This window comes from Terrapene carolina, unplaced genomic scaffold (assembly GCF_002925995.2).
Source record: "Terrapene carolina triunguis isolate 2854851 unplaced genomic scaffold, T_m_triunguis-2.0 Scaffold62, whole genome shotgun sequence".
NCBI classification, from domain to species: domain Eukaryota; kingdom Metazoa; phylum Chordata; order Testudines; family Emydidae; genus Terrapene; species Terrapene triunguis.
In genome coordinates this window covers 19,772,409-19,790,919 of record NW_020664413.1, presented here as the reverse complement: position 1 = coordinate 19,790,919, position 18,511 = coordinate 19,772,409, and the positions used below count along the sequence as shown (strand labels likewise).

Sequence of the window (18,511 nt, the reverse complement as noted above, 5' to 3'; positions counted from 1 at the left end):
TTCATGTATTTATACCTGCTCCTGTATTTTTCACTTCATGCATCTGATGAAGTGGGCTCTAGCCCACAAAAGCTTATGCCCAAATCAATTTGTTAGTCTCTAAGGTGCCACAAGGACTTCTCGTTGTTTTAGCTATTGGGGAGTTCTAGATAACACCATAATGCCATATTATCATCTTGTGGTTCAACATTTCTGCTAAGATGTGTTTAATAATAACTCAATAACCTGAATGAGGTTCAGTCAATTTGGGACCTATATACTGTATTTCTGTAATTGTACTTTCATTTGAAAATATTGCAGCTGTCAGTAATAATTTGTTAATTTTTCTTTGGCCTGGTCCACCTGTTGTCATGTTGACACGTATAAATAGGTGAGAATAGTTCTGGAATTTTCTATTATAGCTTCAGGGAAAACATCCCAGCCTTGCTACTATGAGCCAAAAGGTGGGGAAAGGAATGGAGTGGTATCAGCCAAGCAAATAGTTTCGGGTCCATCCTGACAGCACAATACAGGTAAACTCAGGGAAAGAACTTAGGCCCGGATCCGCAAAGAGACTTACTCTGAGCGTCACAACACCTAACTTTTATACATCTAGAAAATCACAGGAACAATTTGATCTAGAAACCCTGAGTTGGGCACCTAGGCTCCCTATACAGTAACTCCTCATTTAATGTTGTCCCACTTAACGTTTTTTCAATGTTACCTCCCTGCTCAATTAGGGAACATGCTCATTTAAAGTTGTGCAATGCTCCCTTATAACGTCGTTTGGCTGCCTGCTTGTAAGATTCTGTGGAAGAACAGTGACTTTACAAGGGAGAATTGCACAAGTTCTGCTTCTCCGCCTCCTCCCCCTTCCTCACAGCGCTTCCCCCACCTGTTTGGCGGCACTTAGGACTTTCTGGGAGGGAGGGGCAGGAGCGGAGAAGCCCTGCGTCTCCGCTCCTCCCCCTCCCTCCCAGAAAGTCCTAAGCACCGCCAACCACCTGTTTGGCGGTGCTTAGGACTTTGGGTGGGGGGGAGTGTGGCGTGCTCCGGAGAGGAGGTGGAGTGGGGGTGGGAAGAAGTGGGCCTGGAGTGGAGCAGGGACAGGAAGAGGCGGGCCTGGCACATTTCCAGCAAAATCCGAGCCTGTTCTCAGGGGAAGCTACCGCTGCTGCTGCAAAGGTGCTTCCTAGCGTTCTTGTCTGCAGCGGGCTGTGCCTGTGTGGGGGTAAACCAGGGACACTTCCCAACCACAGTACAGTACTGTACAGTATACAGTATAATGCCTTTTGTCTGCCCCCAAAAAATTTCCTTGGAACCTAACCCCCTGCATTTACATTAAATCTTATGGGACAACTGGATTCGTTTAACATTGTTTCACTTAAAGTTGCATTTTTCAGGAACATAACTACAAAGTTAAGTAAAGAGTTACTGTACAATGAATGGGGAGAGATAGGCACCTCAGAATGTGATCCACAAAAGCCAGTGTCTAGCTGGGGAATGATCTAAGTTAGCCTATGGAAGATACCAAGGAGAGAGTTGTGTCCCAAAGCCCCTTCTGTCTTATGGAGTTAGGTGCCTAAGTCCGGCTGAAGGGAGATGCCTATCTGTGCTAGCAATCTACAGTAGGTAACCTCTGTCCTGCAGTCAGGCAACTCAGGCAATTAATTTGTATCTTGTGAGAATGTGTGCCTCATTTGGCACAAAATGGTTGGAGGAGAAGATGATGGTGCTTACCTTACAATTTTTAGCCCAGTGATTACAGCACTAACCTAGGGTGTGAAAGACCCAGCTTCAAGTCCCCCTCTGCCTAAGGGGGAAAAAGTATTTGAACAGGGGTTTCCCCCCTCTCAGAAGATTGACCTATGGGATATTCTGAAATGGGGTTCCCTTATTCTCTCTTGCTGCAGCTGCTTCAGTGTGGATAAATAATTAGATTCATTGGAGCAGGGGGTCTTGACCCTGGGTTTCACCTTCCTTGATGGTTACCTTAAATACCAGGATGTAGAGTCATCCTTCCTCTGTTTTGCTCTCTTTGACCTTGAAGCTGTACACTTTGAATAAATACTTAAACAGGAGACTCTGAGGGAGCCTCATATTAGAGTATCCTATAGCCTAATGGTTAGGGCATTCTGGTGAGAGAACCCTGTTCATATCCATTCTCCCCCTCAGGCAGATGGAGAAATTGAACCTGGGTCTTAGACATCCCAGGTGAGTGCACTAACCACTGGGCTAAAAGTTAGAAGACTGTCCATCACTGTCTCTTGCCAGATTTTGAATGGGCTTTGATACTGCAAAAATTTAGGCATTGAGTGAGTTTAGACAGCAGCTGATCAGGGATTTTGTGGATTGCATTGCTGCCTAAAACTGTGATTTATGCGTCTTAAGTGCGTTAGTGGATCTGAGTCTTGCCTTATGATGCTGCTTCAGGAAGGGGCAGGATGCACTTTCCGGAGTGCACAGTGCTGTCAACAGTTTATATGTTATTAGTCCAGGAATTTGGCTATTCCCCTCAGATTAGCAGATCCGGGCAATATACTGCAGCATGCTGGGCATGTTAGCCAGGCCCCACCTCATATTGAAGGTAGCACCAGTTCAGAATCCTACTCTGCTTCTGTGCAGGGGCTTTGGCGAAGCGGAAGAGACTTTTGTCAGATTTTTCTCAATACTGATACTAATAGTCTTTCGTTCCCTTGCAATGACTTATCCAAATACACTGTTTCATACTGAACATGAACATTATATATACTAATGCTCGTGAAGATTCCCAGGTCAGATAGAGAGCTATCTAGAAAGATTAGCATCATTGTTGCTTTTAAGTGATTCCATTGAATATACTTTGTGGTAAATTTGGACGACGACATCATCATCTTTCTTTCTTTCTTTCTTTCTTTCTTTCTTTCTTTCTTTCTTTCTTTGTATTTCTGTAGCACCTAGGAGCCCTAGTCATGGATAAGGATCCCACTGTGCTAGGTGCAATACAGATTCATAACAAAAACGGAGTGAATGTTAAGAAACATCGAGATTAAATATTACCGAGTGGTAAACTCAATTACTGTGGTGCATTCTCAGGCCCCCCTACCCCCCCAAAAAATCAGTGCATTACATTTAAATATTTTTTTAAAATATAGAGCTAAGGTAACATAAATGCTACATGTTTTTGGAAAGATGGTAATAGGATGATCTGTCAACTAAACTTTTTGCTCATTTTTTTTTAGAGCCCAGTGATAGACCTCCAATTCTTCTGATTGCAAGCTCTGAAACTATTGATGTATTATATCTTAATGGAAGTCAAGTTTCTACTCCAAACTCAGTGAAAGGAAATGGAATTAATACACTGGATTTTATATACAATAAGGACATAATTTGTTGGATTGAATCGAGAGAATCTTCAAGTCAGCTGAAATGTACCAAGATATCAAAATCTGGGAGATTAACAGATGAATGGATAATAAACATTGCTCAGTATCTTCACAGTAAGTATTTTAATTTTGTTAGTGGGATTCCATTAGCAAAATAGTATAAAATACCTGTCTTTCTAGCAAACTTTGCTTGCAGACTTAAAAACTGTTATTTTGGTGGTTAGTGTTGCTGATATTTCAAGATATTCTGTTGCTCTGCAGAGGCATTAAACATTGAAAGGCACAGAAGCATTTTTCTGCTTTGTTGCTGTTTCCCTCTCTAACGCATAGACACAGAGGCTTGAAAAAAGCTGAGAGTTTTCACAGAGTCTAACTGCACTGTGTGATCGGTATGATATTACAAAAAAACAAAGGCATTACAAAGGAAGAAGAAACTTGAAAATGCCTTTTTTTCTGAAATGTGTTGATAGATAAAATTTGTTGAAAATGATTGTTTACTTCCAGATAAATGATAAGATGCTAATTAACAACATGTGCATATAATTGTCACATTTATTGTAGATTAGTAGATCATTACTTTCAAACACTTGTAATATTTCCTAATTTACTGGAAATTTCTCACTTTTGCACGAGGAAGATTTAGAGTCGCCCTCATGATGAGTTATCCCTCTGTGCAGTTTAACTAGCGTAGAAAGATTGTGCAATGCTAAACTTTAGAATGCCTCTGAATTGGAATCTCCATCATTTTGCCCTCTTTTTCTGAAAACCCTACTCAGTCCTCTCTTAAGTAGAGATGGACCTGAGCCAGACAATTCTGATCTAGATTTTAAACCCCTTCACCACCAAGTCTGGGCGTGTTCGGACCCAGGGTTTGATTGGGACTATAATGGAGATGGGGCCAACTGCAAAATATGGCTACAGGTCCTAATGATGAATTTCTGCACTTAGGCAATTTCACAACTACTATTCAGATCACCAAGAAAAATACCTTTTTCAATGTATGCCTATGGCATAAGGAACTTGATCCCTCTTACACATCCATCCATGCCCATCCTTTACTACTTTGAAAATCAAGAACTTTTTTTTAGTCAGAGGAATTTACTACTTTCGCCACTGTCTGCCCTTCTGAGTGATCCTACATTTCCCCTCAGATACTAAGGCTACTTTGTATTTTTGACATGTTCTTATTTTACTTGGACTTCCATTGTGTATTTTTCACAGTTCTTTATATTTTCACTACAAAGTCCCAATTTTCTTGTCAGTGGGACTGGAGTGGGCACTTCCTAAATATCTTTTTTGTTTTTTTTATTGCATAAAATGAAAGGAATTAGCTAGGGTTCTTCACAAAATTAATGGTTTATAATTAACAGTGTGTCCCCTCATCCTCTAAACTCCATCATCAAGGCACAGTCTCAATGCACTATTTGGGTCTTCCCCAATTCCCGTCTGTGCTCCCTATGCATAGAAAGACTTAACAGTCCGAATGCTGCAGTGTCTGCATTAGCACATCTGTTTTAAGAATCAGGGTTGAACTATGATTGGGAAATAAACATAGTGGCTCAAATCAGTGAGCTAATCAGTTTTCGTAGGCACTGTATTTTCACACCAGTCTGTGGACTCTATATATTTTTTTCTGAATCTTTACATCTAACTGTTTGGTCTAATTACTTTTGAATTGATATTTCCCTGGCTATGGAGTATGCTACAAAGATTTGTTCCAACTTTTAGTTTAATCTTGACTTAGATAACTATACTGTAGTCTCATTCCCTGCCTCATTGGACGGATAAAAGTAATCCACCTGGTGCTTCTAATCAGGCCAATCTCAAGAGGCACTAAATTCCGCTTGGAGTTACCTGAAACTGTATCCTACAGGGGAGAATAGGCCCTCTGATGGCTACAATCCACAGCCTCTGGAAAATTAAATTTTAGCATCTCTCTCTCTCTCTCTCTCTCTCTCTCTCTCTCTCTCATACACACAATTTTTCTCATTTTGCAGTGTTTACTTAATATAAATTAATTAAGTTTCATTTGACAACCAATAAAGAACACCTGATTCGGCATGTTCCTGTGTCAGCCAAGTCTAACAAATGGTCATACCCATAGAATTCTTCAAATAAAAATGAACAGTAGTCTCCCTACCATGGAAAGATATTCCCTTAGTTTCTCTTATTTGGTGTTTTACCCAATAACAGGCACAACAAGAACAAAGGGCCACCCCTGTGAAGTCTTTGTACAGAAAACAAAGAAAAATACTGCCCTTGCAGTGCTTCTTTATCCCAATCTTGCAAGGTATCTGTTTGTGACTAAACACTATTCAATATCTTTACCAATGATCTGGAGGAAAACATAAAATCAGTGATGGTAAAGTGTACATATGACACAAAAATTGGTGGAATGATAAATAATGATGGGGATAGTTATATGGATTGACCTGAATTGCTTGGTGAGATGGGCTCATTTGAATAATATGCTTCTTAACAAAGCCAAATGCAAGATCCCACATTGAGGATTCTCTGTAACTTGAAGTCTTTAAATCAAGATTTGAGTATTTAAGTAACTCAGCCAGAGTTATGGGCCCACTGCAGGAATGGGTGGATGAGGTTATGTGCAGGAGACCAGATTAGATGATCATGAAGGTCCCTTCTGGCCTTAGAGTCTGTGAGGAACAAAGGGGTAGATCAAAGGAATCTTAGACACTTAAGCATTTACCTGCCACTAGGCTATGGAATATTCTGGGATGGGTTTCTCTTAGTGACTCCTGTTGAAGCTGTTCCATTTTTTATAAGTAATTGAATAATCATGGGACCAAAGAAAGAGAGAGAGAGTGACTCCATAGCCCAGTTGTTAGGGTACTCCTCTGGGATTTGGGAGACTTAAGTTCAAGTCTCTGTTCCAATGACTGTTTAATTAGTTACAAAGAATAGAACAGTTTCAATAAGAGAGATTGAAAGACAGACCCATCCTGGAATATTCCATAGTATAGTGGTTAAGGCACTTTCCTAAGAGATAGAAGACGTGGCTTCAAATCCGTGCTCCAAATCAGGCAGAGGGTAGAATGGCACCTGGGCCTCCCACATCCTGGGGGAGTGTGCTAACCACTGGGCTAACAGTTGAAAGGAGGCACTGTCACTATGTGTGTGAGTTTTTTGTTTTTCTTGTGAAAAAGGACTTAGGTGCATAACTTTCATACAAGGGCATGGTGTAGGATATTCCACTTTCCTTGGAATTTCCTAGTCGTTAGCCAAGGCAGCTCCATGCTCAGATCAGTGGCTGTGGATCACCATTCTGAGGTGCCCATATATTGTATTGGGAGCCTAATTCTGTAGATTCCATTAGGCAGCAGAGCACCTATAGTTAGGCATTGCGATGCTGAGCCTAAGTCCTCTTTGTGGATCCAGTCCAAAGAGCGAGGGAACATTTATAAGTTGGAAGACTATATTCTGAAAAGCAGGAAAAGGACTTAGGGGTCATAGCATGATTTCCCGGTGGGATGCTGTACCTAATAGTGTGAACACAATCCTTGGATATATAAGCAGGAAAATATCAAGCAGGAGTAGGGAGGTGGTAATACCTCTGTATGGCATTAGTAAGACAGTTTATAGAATACTGTCTCCAGTTCTAGTGTCAACACTTCAAAAAGAATGTTGACAACTTGAAAAAGTTCAGAAAAGAGCTACAAGAATTATTCTGGAAAATTTGCTTATAGCAAGAGATTCAGACATGTGGTTTATTGATGAGAAAGTTAAAAGGTGACTTGTTCACAGTCTGTAAGTACCTACCTACATGGGGGGAAATTCTTGTAGCAGACAGTTCTTTAATCTAACAGAAAAAAAAACATAGTGAGATTTGATGGCTTGAAACTGAAGCTAGACAAATTCAGACTATAAATGTGGAGCAATTTTTTAACTGTGAGGGTAATTAACCATTGGAACAATTTTCCAAGGGACATGGTGGATTATCCATCAAGGCAGGATATCTTGAGAAATTATATTCTATATCTCAAAATGAATCGATAGGCTTGATACAGAAATTATTTTATGAGGGTTTTGCGCCTGTGTTACACAAAAGGTCAGACTAGATTTCACAATGGACCCTTCTGGCCTTAAAATCTATGAAGACTTCCATAAGAACTCTATCTCTCAGCCGGTTCCATCTGGCTGGAAGCACGCAGCCCCCACTTGATCCATCAGCACTGACAGGAGAGGGGAATTTCAGTCAACCCTCCACATTTTGAACTCCAGTCTCCGGGCCTGTGAAAGTTAGCAACCTGGTTTTCCATCCCAAATCACAAAATACCACTTCAGACCTCTTCCTCTCCCTCAACAACTACATCCTTTCTCCAACAGGTATGTTCTCTGAATAAAACCCTGTAACTAAGTAGTGCTGGCCTTTGTGGCTATTTTCAAGTACTTACATGGGGAAAAAATTCTGATGGTAGACAGAATTAAGATTAACCTAGCAGAAAAAAAGCATAATGAGAGATAGAGGTACAGTGATAGGCTCATTCTCGAAGTGTGTGTGTGTGTGTGTGTGTGTGTGTAAAAACACTCCTCCTTACCAATGGCATCTCTCAGAGTTGGCCTGCAATTTCTTTCCCTCTTCCTTCATCTCTACGACAGCATGACTCTTGCAACTGTAGAGAAGTGTAAAGGAAGGCCAAACATTTCCAAGTACAGAAGAAGGTTTTGTAAATGATAAATGAAAATAACATTACGCTTTTTGCTGCGGTCAGCACTTTTTTGCAAGTTGTTCCATGTAAATTTATCTCAAAACAGGCATAACAGTCTGAGAACCATCATATATCTGCAACATTTTAATATATAAAATACTCTTTGATTAGATTATTCTGCTTGTAAAATATATCAGTGTTTTGAGTTTTGTTAGCAAGATTTTGTAAAATAGAATAATTGTGCATGCTATCAACATCTAAAACTAATAGATAGTTTGGTGGGGATCTGAAATGTGAGACTCTACTGAACATTTTACAAATGTGTTTTTATTATTACCAGTTATAAGATTAATTTAATGTAAAAAGTACATGAACAAAAAAACCCAAAGAAATAGTAGCATTTTTCTAGTGTGGAATTAAAGGAGGGAAAAACAAATAAATGTTAAGGTATAAGATTCTGATTACATACAGGCCTTCCCAAATACTATATGTATTTACTTAAGTCTTTGAAATTCACATACACTAAGTTGGCTTTTTCCAGATTTTACATGATATTCCGTCATACTGTTCTTTAAAGCCAGGTTCTATCTAAAAGCTGAACTCTCCTTACTTTGCTAAGTCCTCAGTGGACTTTAATGGCAACCAGGGGTTAAGGAATTGCTCCAACTGGAGGAGGAGTGAAGAGGCAGGGGAGCAGCTCATGTGGTGGCAGACCTGGGAAGAGAGCAGACCTGCAATCTGCAGCTCCAGCAGTTGAGAGCTGAGGAAAAGACAGAATATCTTCCCATGACAACTGCCGAAAGGTCTCTCACTGAGGAAAGGGAGAACTGCTACAGGGATAGCCTGAGAGAGAAGCATTGTCCTCTCCCTCTCATATGGACTCAGAGTTTTGTTAATTCCTCTTTATTTTGTTTGGACTGCCCCAACAGGGGAAAGCCCTAGAACTAAGCTGGCCCAGGAGGTTGGGCCATACTGCAGAAGGAAGCAGTTGCCATCCAGTTGAGTAAGAAAGCTATTGTGCTATATGCAGCTGCCAGAAGGTGCCTTCACGCCACCTAGACCCAAATGGCGACCTTGGAACAATCAGAGGGGAGGTGATAGGGAGGGCAGCCTTAAGCAGCCTCTGACTGTCAGATCACTGATAACTCTCAAAGGGCCGTGGGCTGGAATCCAGTTGAGTGGGAGGGCCTAAGTCCTGACCACCAGCTGACGCTACCCTAACAACCAAACTCCAAACAAGGACAATCACAACCTTCAACAGCCCAAACATTTCCAATAGGGCCACAACGCTTGTGTAGCAGTTTCTTACCTCTCTCTGTTTAGCATACAGTCGTGCCTCAGTTTCCCCACTAATCACAATCCAAGACAGATAATTTATCTTGCTTTCTGGCCAAACTGAAAAAATCACTCATTCCAGGATAATGAAAGGGTAATGAAACAGATCAAAACAGAATCCTAAATTAATAGGGCCACAATCCTCCCCTCTCATGTCTGAGTAACTTTCTTGGTTACAGCAGTTCCCCAAAGTCCTTCATCCTCTCTGGGCCACAGCCTTCAGGTTCTTGTATGATCTTCTCTTCTTAGGGAAGCTCATGTCCTCCCTCACTAGGTCAGTTCTGTGTGGACTATAGCATACTACAAATTTGAGGCCTGGTTTGATTTTTAATTATTTTTAAACACTCTCTCCTGCTATTCTAAACTGAAGTTAAAATGTATGATAAATAATTTACTAGTGAAAACAATCACCGCCAAACTGTGGACATTTTTCTTTCATTCTTCTACTAAGGCTTGTCTTGATTTTTACTTATAAATTCCCTGACTGTTTTATAGAGATCTATCTCTGCTCTTTCCAAGCTGAGCTGTTCTTTCACAAGGCCAATTTAGGGAAATTCCCACAATCAACTCCATGTCAATTAAACTAACTGACAGCAAATTTAACACTTATTTATCAACACTAATTTATTACTGCAAATATTTCCTTATTACAAATAAGTGCTAAAACCTTAAGGCCTGATCCAAAGCCTATTGAAGTCAATGGTATCCTTTCCATTCACTTCAATGGATCTTGGATCAGGACCTTAAAAAAAATTCCTCCACCTCCTAAAATACTCTTTGAAAGCCTTTATAAGTGTCCAAACAGGTGGTGATAGGAGTCTAGTGCCAGAAGACAACTCCATCATGCTACACTTTAGCAAAATATTTTGATAATTCCAAAAAGGATGCAGTAGAACTAATAAAAGAATAGCTGCCAAATTTCTAGTTTTTATAGAATCATAGAAATGTAGGGCTGGAAGTGACCTGGATACGCCAGCTTGCCCATCTCCCTGTTCTGAGGAAGGATCAAGTATGCCTATATCATCCCTGACAGGTGTTTGTTTTCTCCAAAACCTTTTTCATAAGGAAGAAGGATGACCATGAGAAAAATATCTGATACTCCCAAGACATCCTTTGTTTGCTTCCTTTGTAGTAAAAATATGACAATCTAATTTCTTTCTAACTTTGGGAAGAAGAACCCACAACTAGGAACTGGCATGCCAAATTTTAGCCCAAAGGAAAATTTAATTTCTAAGTCAGAATGTGATTAAACAGCAGGTCTTCAATAGAGATCCTGTGAGTCTTTAACAATAGAGGTGCTGCTATCATAGGCTTGATATTTCAGAAGTTTACTTCTGAGCATAGGGCTTAGTGCCATTAGCTAACCTATTGATTTTAATGGGAGAACTGGTGTTAGTGAGTGTAACTTTCCCACTTAGTGTTTGCAGGACTTAGTCAATAATGCTGACTTTGCAAATTTTTGTTTTTGGCCCCTGCTGTAGCAGTCTTCCAGTGATGCCAAAATCTCTGGCCATCACATGATCTGGGGGTAGTAAGATAGAGAGAGAAGCTCCTTTAGTGGAGATTGCACTAAAGTGTATACTCCAATACCATGCATTCTAGTCCTGCATGCTATTAATATTTCTGTGCACTTTACAACCCTTACTATGATCCAAAGCCTACTACTGCTCCACAGTAAGGCATAAGTATCAGTCACACTTCTGATAGATAGCTGAGATCTTGCGAAAGGTTCCCTGCAGGCAGAGTTGCCAGTGGAACCTAGTTTTCTAATATAACAAAAGCCTAATCTCACCTGTTTTTCCACATAGTCTTTTGCAAGAAATGTAGCAAATAACATGCTTCTGTTGTCCAGGCTTACCACACTGTTGAGAAGCTGGAAAACCCTAAGGAAGGGGATTTAAGAAGCCCTGGTATACAGGTAACTTAGAGTAACTTAGGGTATGTCTACACTGGCAAGTTTCTGTGCCACAAGTTATACCACTTTTATTAAAACGCTGGAATTAAACAGCTGCTGTGTGTTCACACTGTGCTCCTTGTGATACTGGAGCGGATCCACATTGGCAGCTCTTGCAACATCAAAGACAGCAGTGCATTGTGGTAGCTATCCCACTGTGCAACTGGCCACAGGGTTTGCAATGCCTCATGGGACAGGCACAGCGTCACATGATGCAGGTTTCCCAATCCCATTGTTCCATGGGCATCCTACTACATTGCCAGCTGCTTTTCAACTCAAGGTGGGGGAGAGAGTGTGTGACAGGGAATGTGTGTGTGTATGGAGAGGGGGAGAAGAGGCAGTGTGTTTTGTGGGACAGCGAGTGTGTCAGCATGCTGTCTTGTAAGTTCAGACAGCGGCAGGAAGCAACCTGTCCTGAGGCGGGGGAGGAGGGGAAACCCTGACATCAGCCCCTGCCTCCCTCCCTGGGTTCTCTGCACAGCAATCTCTCTCACACACATACACACATGCCTGCCTCTGTGTTCAGCAGCACGAGCATTCCACATTAATGGTTTGCTTTGTGTCCAGGCGCAGATCAGCACAGCACACAAGGGTTGTCAGAAACGATGCTTTGAAAGGGGAGGAGCGCATGTCTCCAGAGCAGCCGAGTTCAAAACAATGAGCAGAGCGGTCACGTGAGGCATTATGGGACAGCTCCAGAGGCCAATTACAGCGCAGAAAGCAATCAAGTGTTTACACTGGCAATAGAGCGCTGGAGCCTCTGCGCAAATAGCCTTACGAGTCTCGTCGAGGTGGGCTTTTTGCAGCGCTGCGACTGAAGAGTTTCTGCGCGCAAAGTGGCTCGGCAGTGTGTGCACATCTGCAGTTTGAGCGCAAAAAGCTGCTTTACTGTGCAGAAACTTGCCAGTGTAGACAAGCCCTTAGAGAAGTGATGGAAATGACTAGCCCTGATATACAGGTGACTGGGGAGCCCAAGAGGAGGGACAAAAGGATTTGTGAAATTCTGATAGGAAGGTCAGCAAATGAATACCTGTTTCATAATAAATGGGAACCAACTAGCGGAAATTTTACATGGAAACTTAATATTATGTTGAGGGGAAACTAACATATGTAACACTAGGTACAAAGGTGGTTGTCTCTCTGGAGTGGGTGTTTGGGGCATTACTGATGAACTTTAGAGCTTTTTACTTGTGGCTCACCAGGTTTGAATCCTGCCCAGTGTAGCAAGGATTAATAATCGTTCCCATCTAGTAGCAGCTTGGTAGCCCCTATAGGATATGTGTTTGGTAAATCTGAGTTTCATCTCCCATGTTACAAACTGCCCACTGTGCTTTGCACTAGATGATAACAAGCTCTTCAGGCAGGGACTGTCTCTTACTAAGTGTTGGTACAGGATTCAGTATAATGGTGGACCTGATCCCAGTTTAGTGCTCTAGTGAGAGCCAAAATTGCCATAGTCATTATAAATCTGTGAGAGTTGGTAACCCTGTGATTGTCACATACACTGGAGGTGGGAAGGGGGGATTAAAAAATCAGATAGATTAACAAAACATGATTTATTTTTTTAATCACATGATTTTAGGGTCTAATTTATTTTTTAATTTATTTTATTATATTTTTAACTTCTGGGATTGGGGACACTGCTGAGTAGCCCATAATGTAGAGCACTGGTATTGCACATAACTCCATTAAGCGTCCGAGATAAAGTCCACTGAAGTCAGTGGAAAGATGCCCATTGACTTCAATGGATTTTGGATTAGGCCCTAAAATAGTAAATAACTGAAGGTGCCTTTCAGTTATAATAGTCAAGATTTTTTAAAATAATAGTAATAATAAAACCTCTTCCTTTGTTGTGAGTCAATTTGAACATAATAAACCTTGTTTTTGGTTATACAGTTTGTGATGTCAATGAATGGAGCATTCATTCTGAAATGGAAAGTTTCAATGTAATGGAAATCTTTTCAGTGGAGTAAATCATTTTTGGCAAAGTCAGTTTTAAGCTGTGTAATTTTCTCGGTTGGTTTGGAAACAAAGTGATTTAATGTTTGGAAGTAATTTAATGAGGGGAGTGGGGCAGGCATGTGCAAGGAGGTTGGGCTCTCCTGTCACTGCTTATAAACCCTGTATTTTATCAACATGTCACAGAACAGATGCAGTATGCTATGGTGGGCTACGCAGTCACCATGACAGTCCTTGAGTTGCTGATAAAGTTTGAATATTCTTTCCATGCATAATTACATAAAATCTCTGTCACACCATATAAGCAAAAATAATTAGCTAATTGAAAAATGCTTCAATACCTGTCATCGTATATGGGTCCAGAGACTGTATTTTTTGCCTTTTTTCAACTTGTTTTCAGGCCATGCACCAGTATCTTATCTGCATAACTAATTCCTTTATAAATATAAAAAAGTCCAGTGCTATTTCCATTTTATTTCAGAAATATTCAGCCCAAGTTCACTTTCATTTTAAGAGTCTTTCAGGAAAGCAGCAGTTGCTCCTTGAGTCAGCCCAGTTGGCAGTATTCCCCAGGATTATTTTCAAATGGAAAAAAAATTGCTGCCTGTAAAGTTAACTGAACTACTTGAGGAAAGATGGACCAAATGAGATGAAAGCTCAGATTTTTAAAGGTATTTAGGTGTTGCTCTGGTCAGTATTGCAAAGCGTAATTGACTCTAGGAGCCTAAGAGTCCATCTACACGGCAGCCAGTGTGATTCCCAGCTCAGATAGAGGTGCACACACTAGCTCTGTTTGAGCTGGCACCTAAAAGAAGCAGGAGGGCCCCGGCAGCATGGGCTAGTCACCTGAGTATGCACCCCAAGGGTTGGGCAGGGCTGTACTCCGTACTTGGAACAGCTTCAAGAGAAACTCATACCAGCATACCCATAGTTTGGTGGTCAGGGCACACTCCTGGAAGATGGGAGACCTCAGTTCCAGTCCTTCCTTCAAATCAGGCAGAGCAGGGATTTGGAAATACGTTGCCCTCATCCCAGGAGAGTGCCCTAATCCTTGTGCTATATGGTAGGAAGGGTGTGTGTGTGTCTCCTTTCTAGCAAGAACGGGCTGACCTGGTTTAGGCACCTAAACCTACACCTAGGAGACGGTTCACAGTTGTGAATCCCAAGAAGAGATAGGTGCATCCCTCTGGTCGGTCAGTTAGGCACCTACATACTTTTGTGGATCTGGGCCAAAGGCCCTTCTCCTTTCCTCTGTTATAGACTCCTGGCCGATGTTGGCGGCTCCCAATTCATCTTGAGTGCTGCTGTGAATCCCATTTTTAAGTGTCTGACTCACCCCATGAATTGTATAGGGAACCTGGGCTCCTGGATTCCATTCAGCGGCCGAGCACCTAAACATTAGGCATTGCAATGCTGAGCTTGAGTCCCCTTTGTGGATCTAGCCCTAAGGCCCAGATCCTTACAAGTGTTTAGGCACCTAACTCCCATTGATTTCCAATCAAAGTTAGGCCCAGATCCTGAAAGGTACATAAGTGCCTAAGTCACTTTTGAAAATGAGACTTAGGATCCTATACAAGCTAGGCATTGTAACATCGACAGGAGCAATGCCTAAAATACCTTTACAAATCTGGGCCAAAGTGATTAAACTTAAATCATTAATATAAGTTTTGTAAAAGTCTGTACACCTGTTATAATCCACACTCTATATTGCCTCAAATCAACAGATTGCCCTTCCTTTTTCTTATGTTAAACAAACAAACACAAACAAACAAACAAACTTGTACAAACAGCAGTTCTGTTTAGCTTTCACAAAGTTCCACACATTTTCATAAGTTTTTGTAAAATTATATAGTTACTGCGGGCAGTGTTCAAATATGATTTCTTTATAAACTGTTACATTGAAAGTGGCCAAAAGGCTCAGTCCAAGAAACTACTGCTTCCATTTAGAAAGATATTGTGTGGTGAGGAACGCAGAGCTACTACAGTACCTCATTTCAGTGGCTCCACTATGTTTTCAAAGTAATAGAGAACATTAATATTGGGTGTTTCACTCAGGGGAAGTCCTACCAAATAAGGCATTTAACATTAGACTGGTCAAAAACCTTACAAATATAGGGCAAGATTATGATCAGCCCCCATATGAGTGTGCAAGAGGGAGAGATGGTGCAAGTATCCTCCTATATCCCTTACACATCTGTGCTAGGGAGTAGAACCATGGCATTCTTTGCTTGCAGGGAAGCAAGGATGGTCTAGTGGTTAGAGCCAGGTTTAATTCCCTAGTCTTGCACAGACTGCCTGTATGACTTTGAGTAAGTAACTTAGGGCTTGTCTACACTACCGCGGTAGTTCGACGGCTGGCAATCGAACTTCCGGGTTCGATTTATCGCGTCTGGTGTGGACGCGATAATTCGAACCAGGAAGTGCTCGCCGTCGACTGCGGTACTCCACGTCAGCGAGAGGAGTACCGCGGAGTCGACGGGGGAGCCTGCCTGCCGTGTGTGGACCGCGTCTGAACCGCGGTAAATTCGAACTAAGGTATGTCGACTTCAGCTACGTTATTCACGTAGCTGAAGTTGCGTACCTTAGATCGAATTGGGGTGTTAGTGTAGACCAGGCCTAAGTCTCTAGTTTCTCAGTTCACCATCTATAAAATGAGGATAATAGCAGTTCTATACCTCACAGGGCTGTTATGAAGATAAACACATCAAAGATGATAAGGTGCCACACTGATCTGGGCCATCTATGTACAAGTAGATAGAACTCCACAAGGCTGCTGGCACTAGTCTCACTCAAGTGATCAGAAAGGGGTTGTATGGGAACAGACACTGTACCTTTCAAAAGCAAGGTGCAGAAGCTGCAGTCCAGAGGGTTTGGGTTAAATATTGTGCTTCTCTGAAACTACAGTTGCCATAGAACAGTTTATATGGTCTATTGTGGGCTCTATTGTGGCGACGACACAGGAAAGGAAATAGAACACCAGGTTTCTGGCAGCTAGAGAGCTTCAAAAGCCTCAAGCAAAAAGCCTCCCAGGAAAACTTTTCCTGGGGTTTTTATTCTTCTCCTTACTTTGTTTACAACAGTTCTTAGTGGTTACATTCTTGCGCAAACAGAAGGCAGGCAGTATACATGCACATGAGATTACAAACCCATCTCTTGAGCGCGTGAACACCAGCTGCAAGGGTGATGTCAGGTTGCCAATAAGTTTTCCAAACATAGACGCTAGGACAAGGTCACTCCTGCCTCGTTGCCAAGGGAACAGTTTGCCATTCTCGTGGGCTGTGATTTGGGAGCAACACATTCCTACACTCTATGGTTTAATATTTGGCAGCATTCCATTTACGATAGGTGCATTAACAAATCATTAACGGTCAGATCCTATCACTCTTATTCAAATTGAGAAATACCTTATCAATGGGAATGCTTGTGGAATAAGATGCATTTCAATGTAAGGGTGGCAGAATCAAGTCATAAATAAGATTCATCTAAGCATTTTGCTCCTGTTGGCCATTTTTTTTTTCAGGAAGGGGAAGAGAAATAGCTGGTGCATAGGTCTAAAACATCCTCTATTATTATTATTTATTTATTTATTAATTATTTGCATTATAGTAGTGGCTTGATGCTCCAGCTAGGCCTGAGTATTGTGTACAAACATTTGTCTGCCTGGAAAAGACAATGCCTTCTTACTATCTTAATTTAAGACAAAACGGAACAAATAAGTGGGACAAAGAGGAGAGAGGGAGGGTGTGGTAACAGTAACATAAGCATGTTTTTTTTTTTTTATCACAAACTAGTTATGTCCACAGTTTTTAGGTACAGACAGTTTTGTTTGTTTTTGTTCATTTCACACCATGATGTGGGGAATCTTGGAGCTTAGTGACATTAGATGTGTATGTTATCTCATGTTTTTGGGTGGCTGCCAGGAACACCACTTTGGTAGTCATCTGTTAGTACAGTATTAATTGTTCTGTATTATAGAAATAGATATACCTCAGTATGATTATGGCTTTAATTATTGCCAGAAACCTTTGATAATTATAGGAAACAATTTGTATTTGTTTTTTGGAGAAAGGGAGAGAGCTAGAAAAAAAACATAATATAAGGTGTTTTAACTATAAAAAAGTAACTATCCTCCTTCTTTAGTAATCCTAAGAGATAAATTCAGTCTGTTAAAACACTTGGTGTGATTTTGTTTTTATAGTGAATGAAATACTGAGCTAGCTACTTTAACTGATTGACTATACAGTGTGTTTATTTATAATCAAGATGATTTTTTTAAAATATTCCTGTTAATCGTATCAATCAGATGTGATTTAAATTAGGCTGACATTTGTTCTTGAATAGATTTCCGGTGCATTCTAAACCAGTGCGTCAACAAAATACACTTTCTCAAGTGTCAGCAAACTGGAAAAGTGTTGCACTATAGGTCTTTGATTCTTCTTTAGCCTACTGTGTTAGAAAGAGAGAGAGAGAGAGAATGTAACTCATGCTCAGAACTCTTCATTTTTTCTTTTGCCTTAATATGTTAGAGACAGAAACTCATGCATATAACTCTTCATAATATCTACATTATGAAAAATACATAACTTTTTTCATTTGGAAATATGAGAAATGCTGATCAGTAAAGACAAATGTTAATTTTTGAGAATGTTTAAGTTAACTGAATATAATACTTCCCTTTGGGAAAAGAAACAAAGCTTTAATTCCTAATACTAGTGTAGCCACCAGTTTTTGTATTTAATATCAGCCAGTCCATACAGTGCTCGGAGCAAAAACGGTGGCATGCTTGTTTATGGGCTCAATATACAGCCTGTGAAATTAAGGCATATATCTTAGTTATGCTGATTCAACCGGGTGAATACAGTGTACTTCAAATATTATGAATCAGTGTTTTCTCTTTTGTGATCCTCTCCTGGTACAATAAACCCTTAAACGTGAATTCACTCTTAAAAAGCTGACTATAATAAGTAACTTTTATATTATCCCTTGAGAAGCATATCTGAGAGGCCTGTGCTCACCTACTATATTAAAATATTTTAAATTTTTCCCCTAAGTCATTTTCCTTAATAACCTTTTACTACAAAAGTAAATCCATATTTTATTAAAATATTTTATTCATCTTTAAAAATTTAATTATCTGCTGTTTGGCATCTTTATGGGAAAACATTAAAATGGCAGTATTATTTTTAAAAAAGGAAGACAATTTTTATGATGTTCATGACACAGAAGGCAGTGTTCTGATGAGAAGGTGG

The 18,511-nt window shown here is 40.6% G+C and overlaps 1 protein-coding gene across 1 annotated transcript in view; it reads left to right on the top strand.

Annotated features, from left to right (window-relative positions):
- Window positions 1–18,511, top strand: part of LRP1B (LDL receptor related protein 1B) — a 1,279,381-nt gene that overhangs the window by 580,471 nt on the left and 680,399 nt on the right. The window contains exon 6 of the mRNA XM_026647738.1: window positions 3,201–3,458. Within this exon, the coding sequence (XP_026503523.1) occupies window positions 3,201–3,458 (258 nt within the window). The remainder of the gene's footprint in view (window positions 1–3,200; window positions 3,459–18,511) is intronic.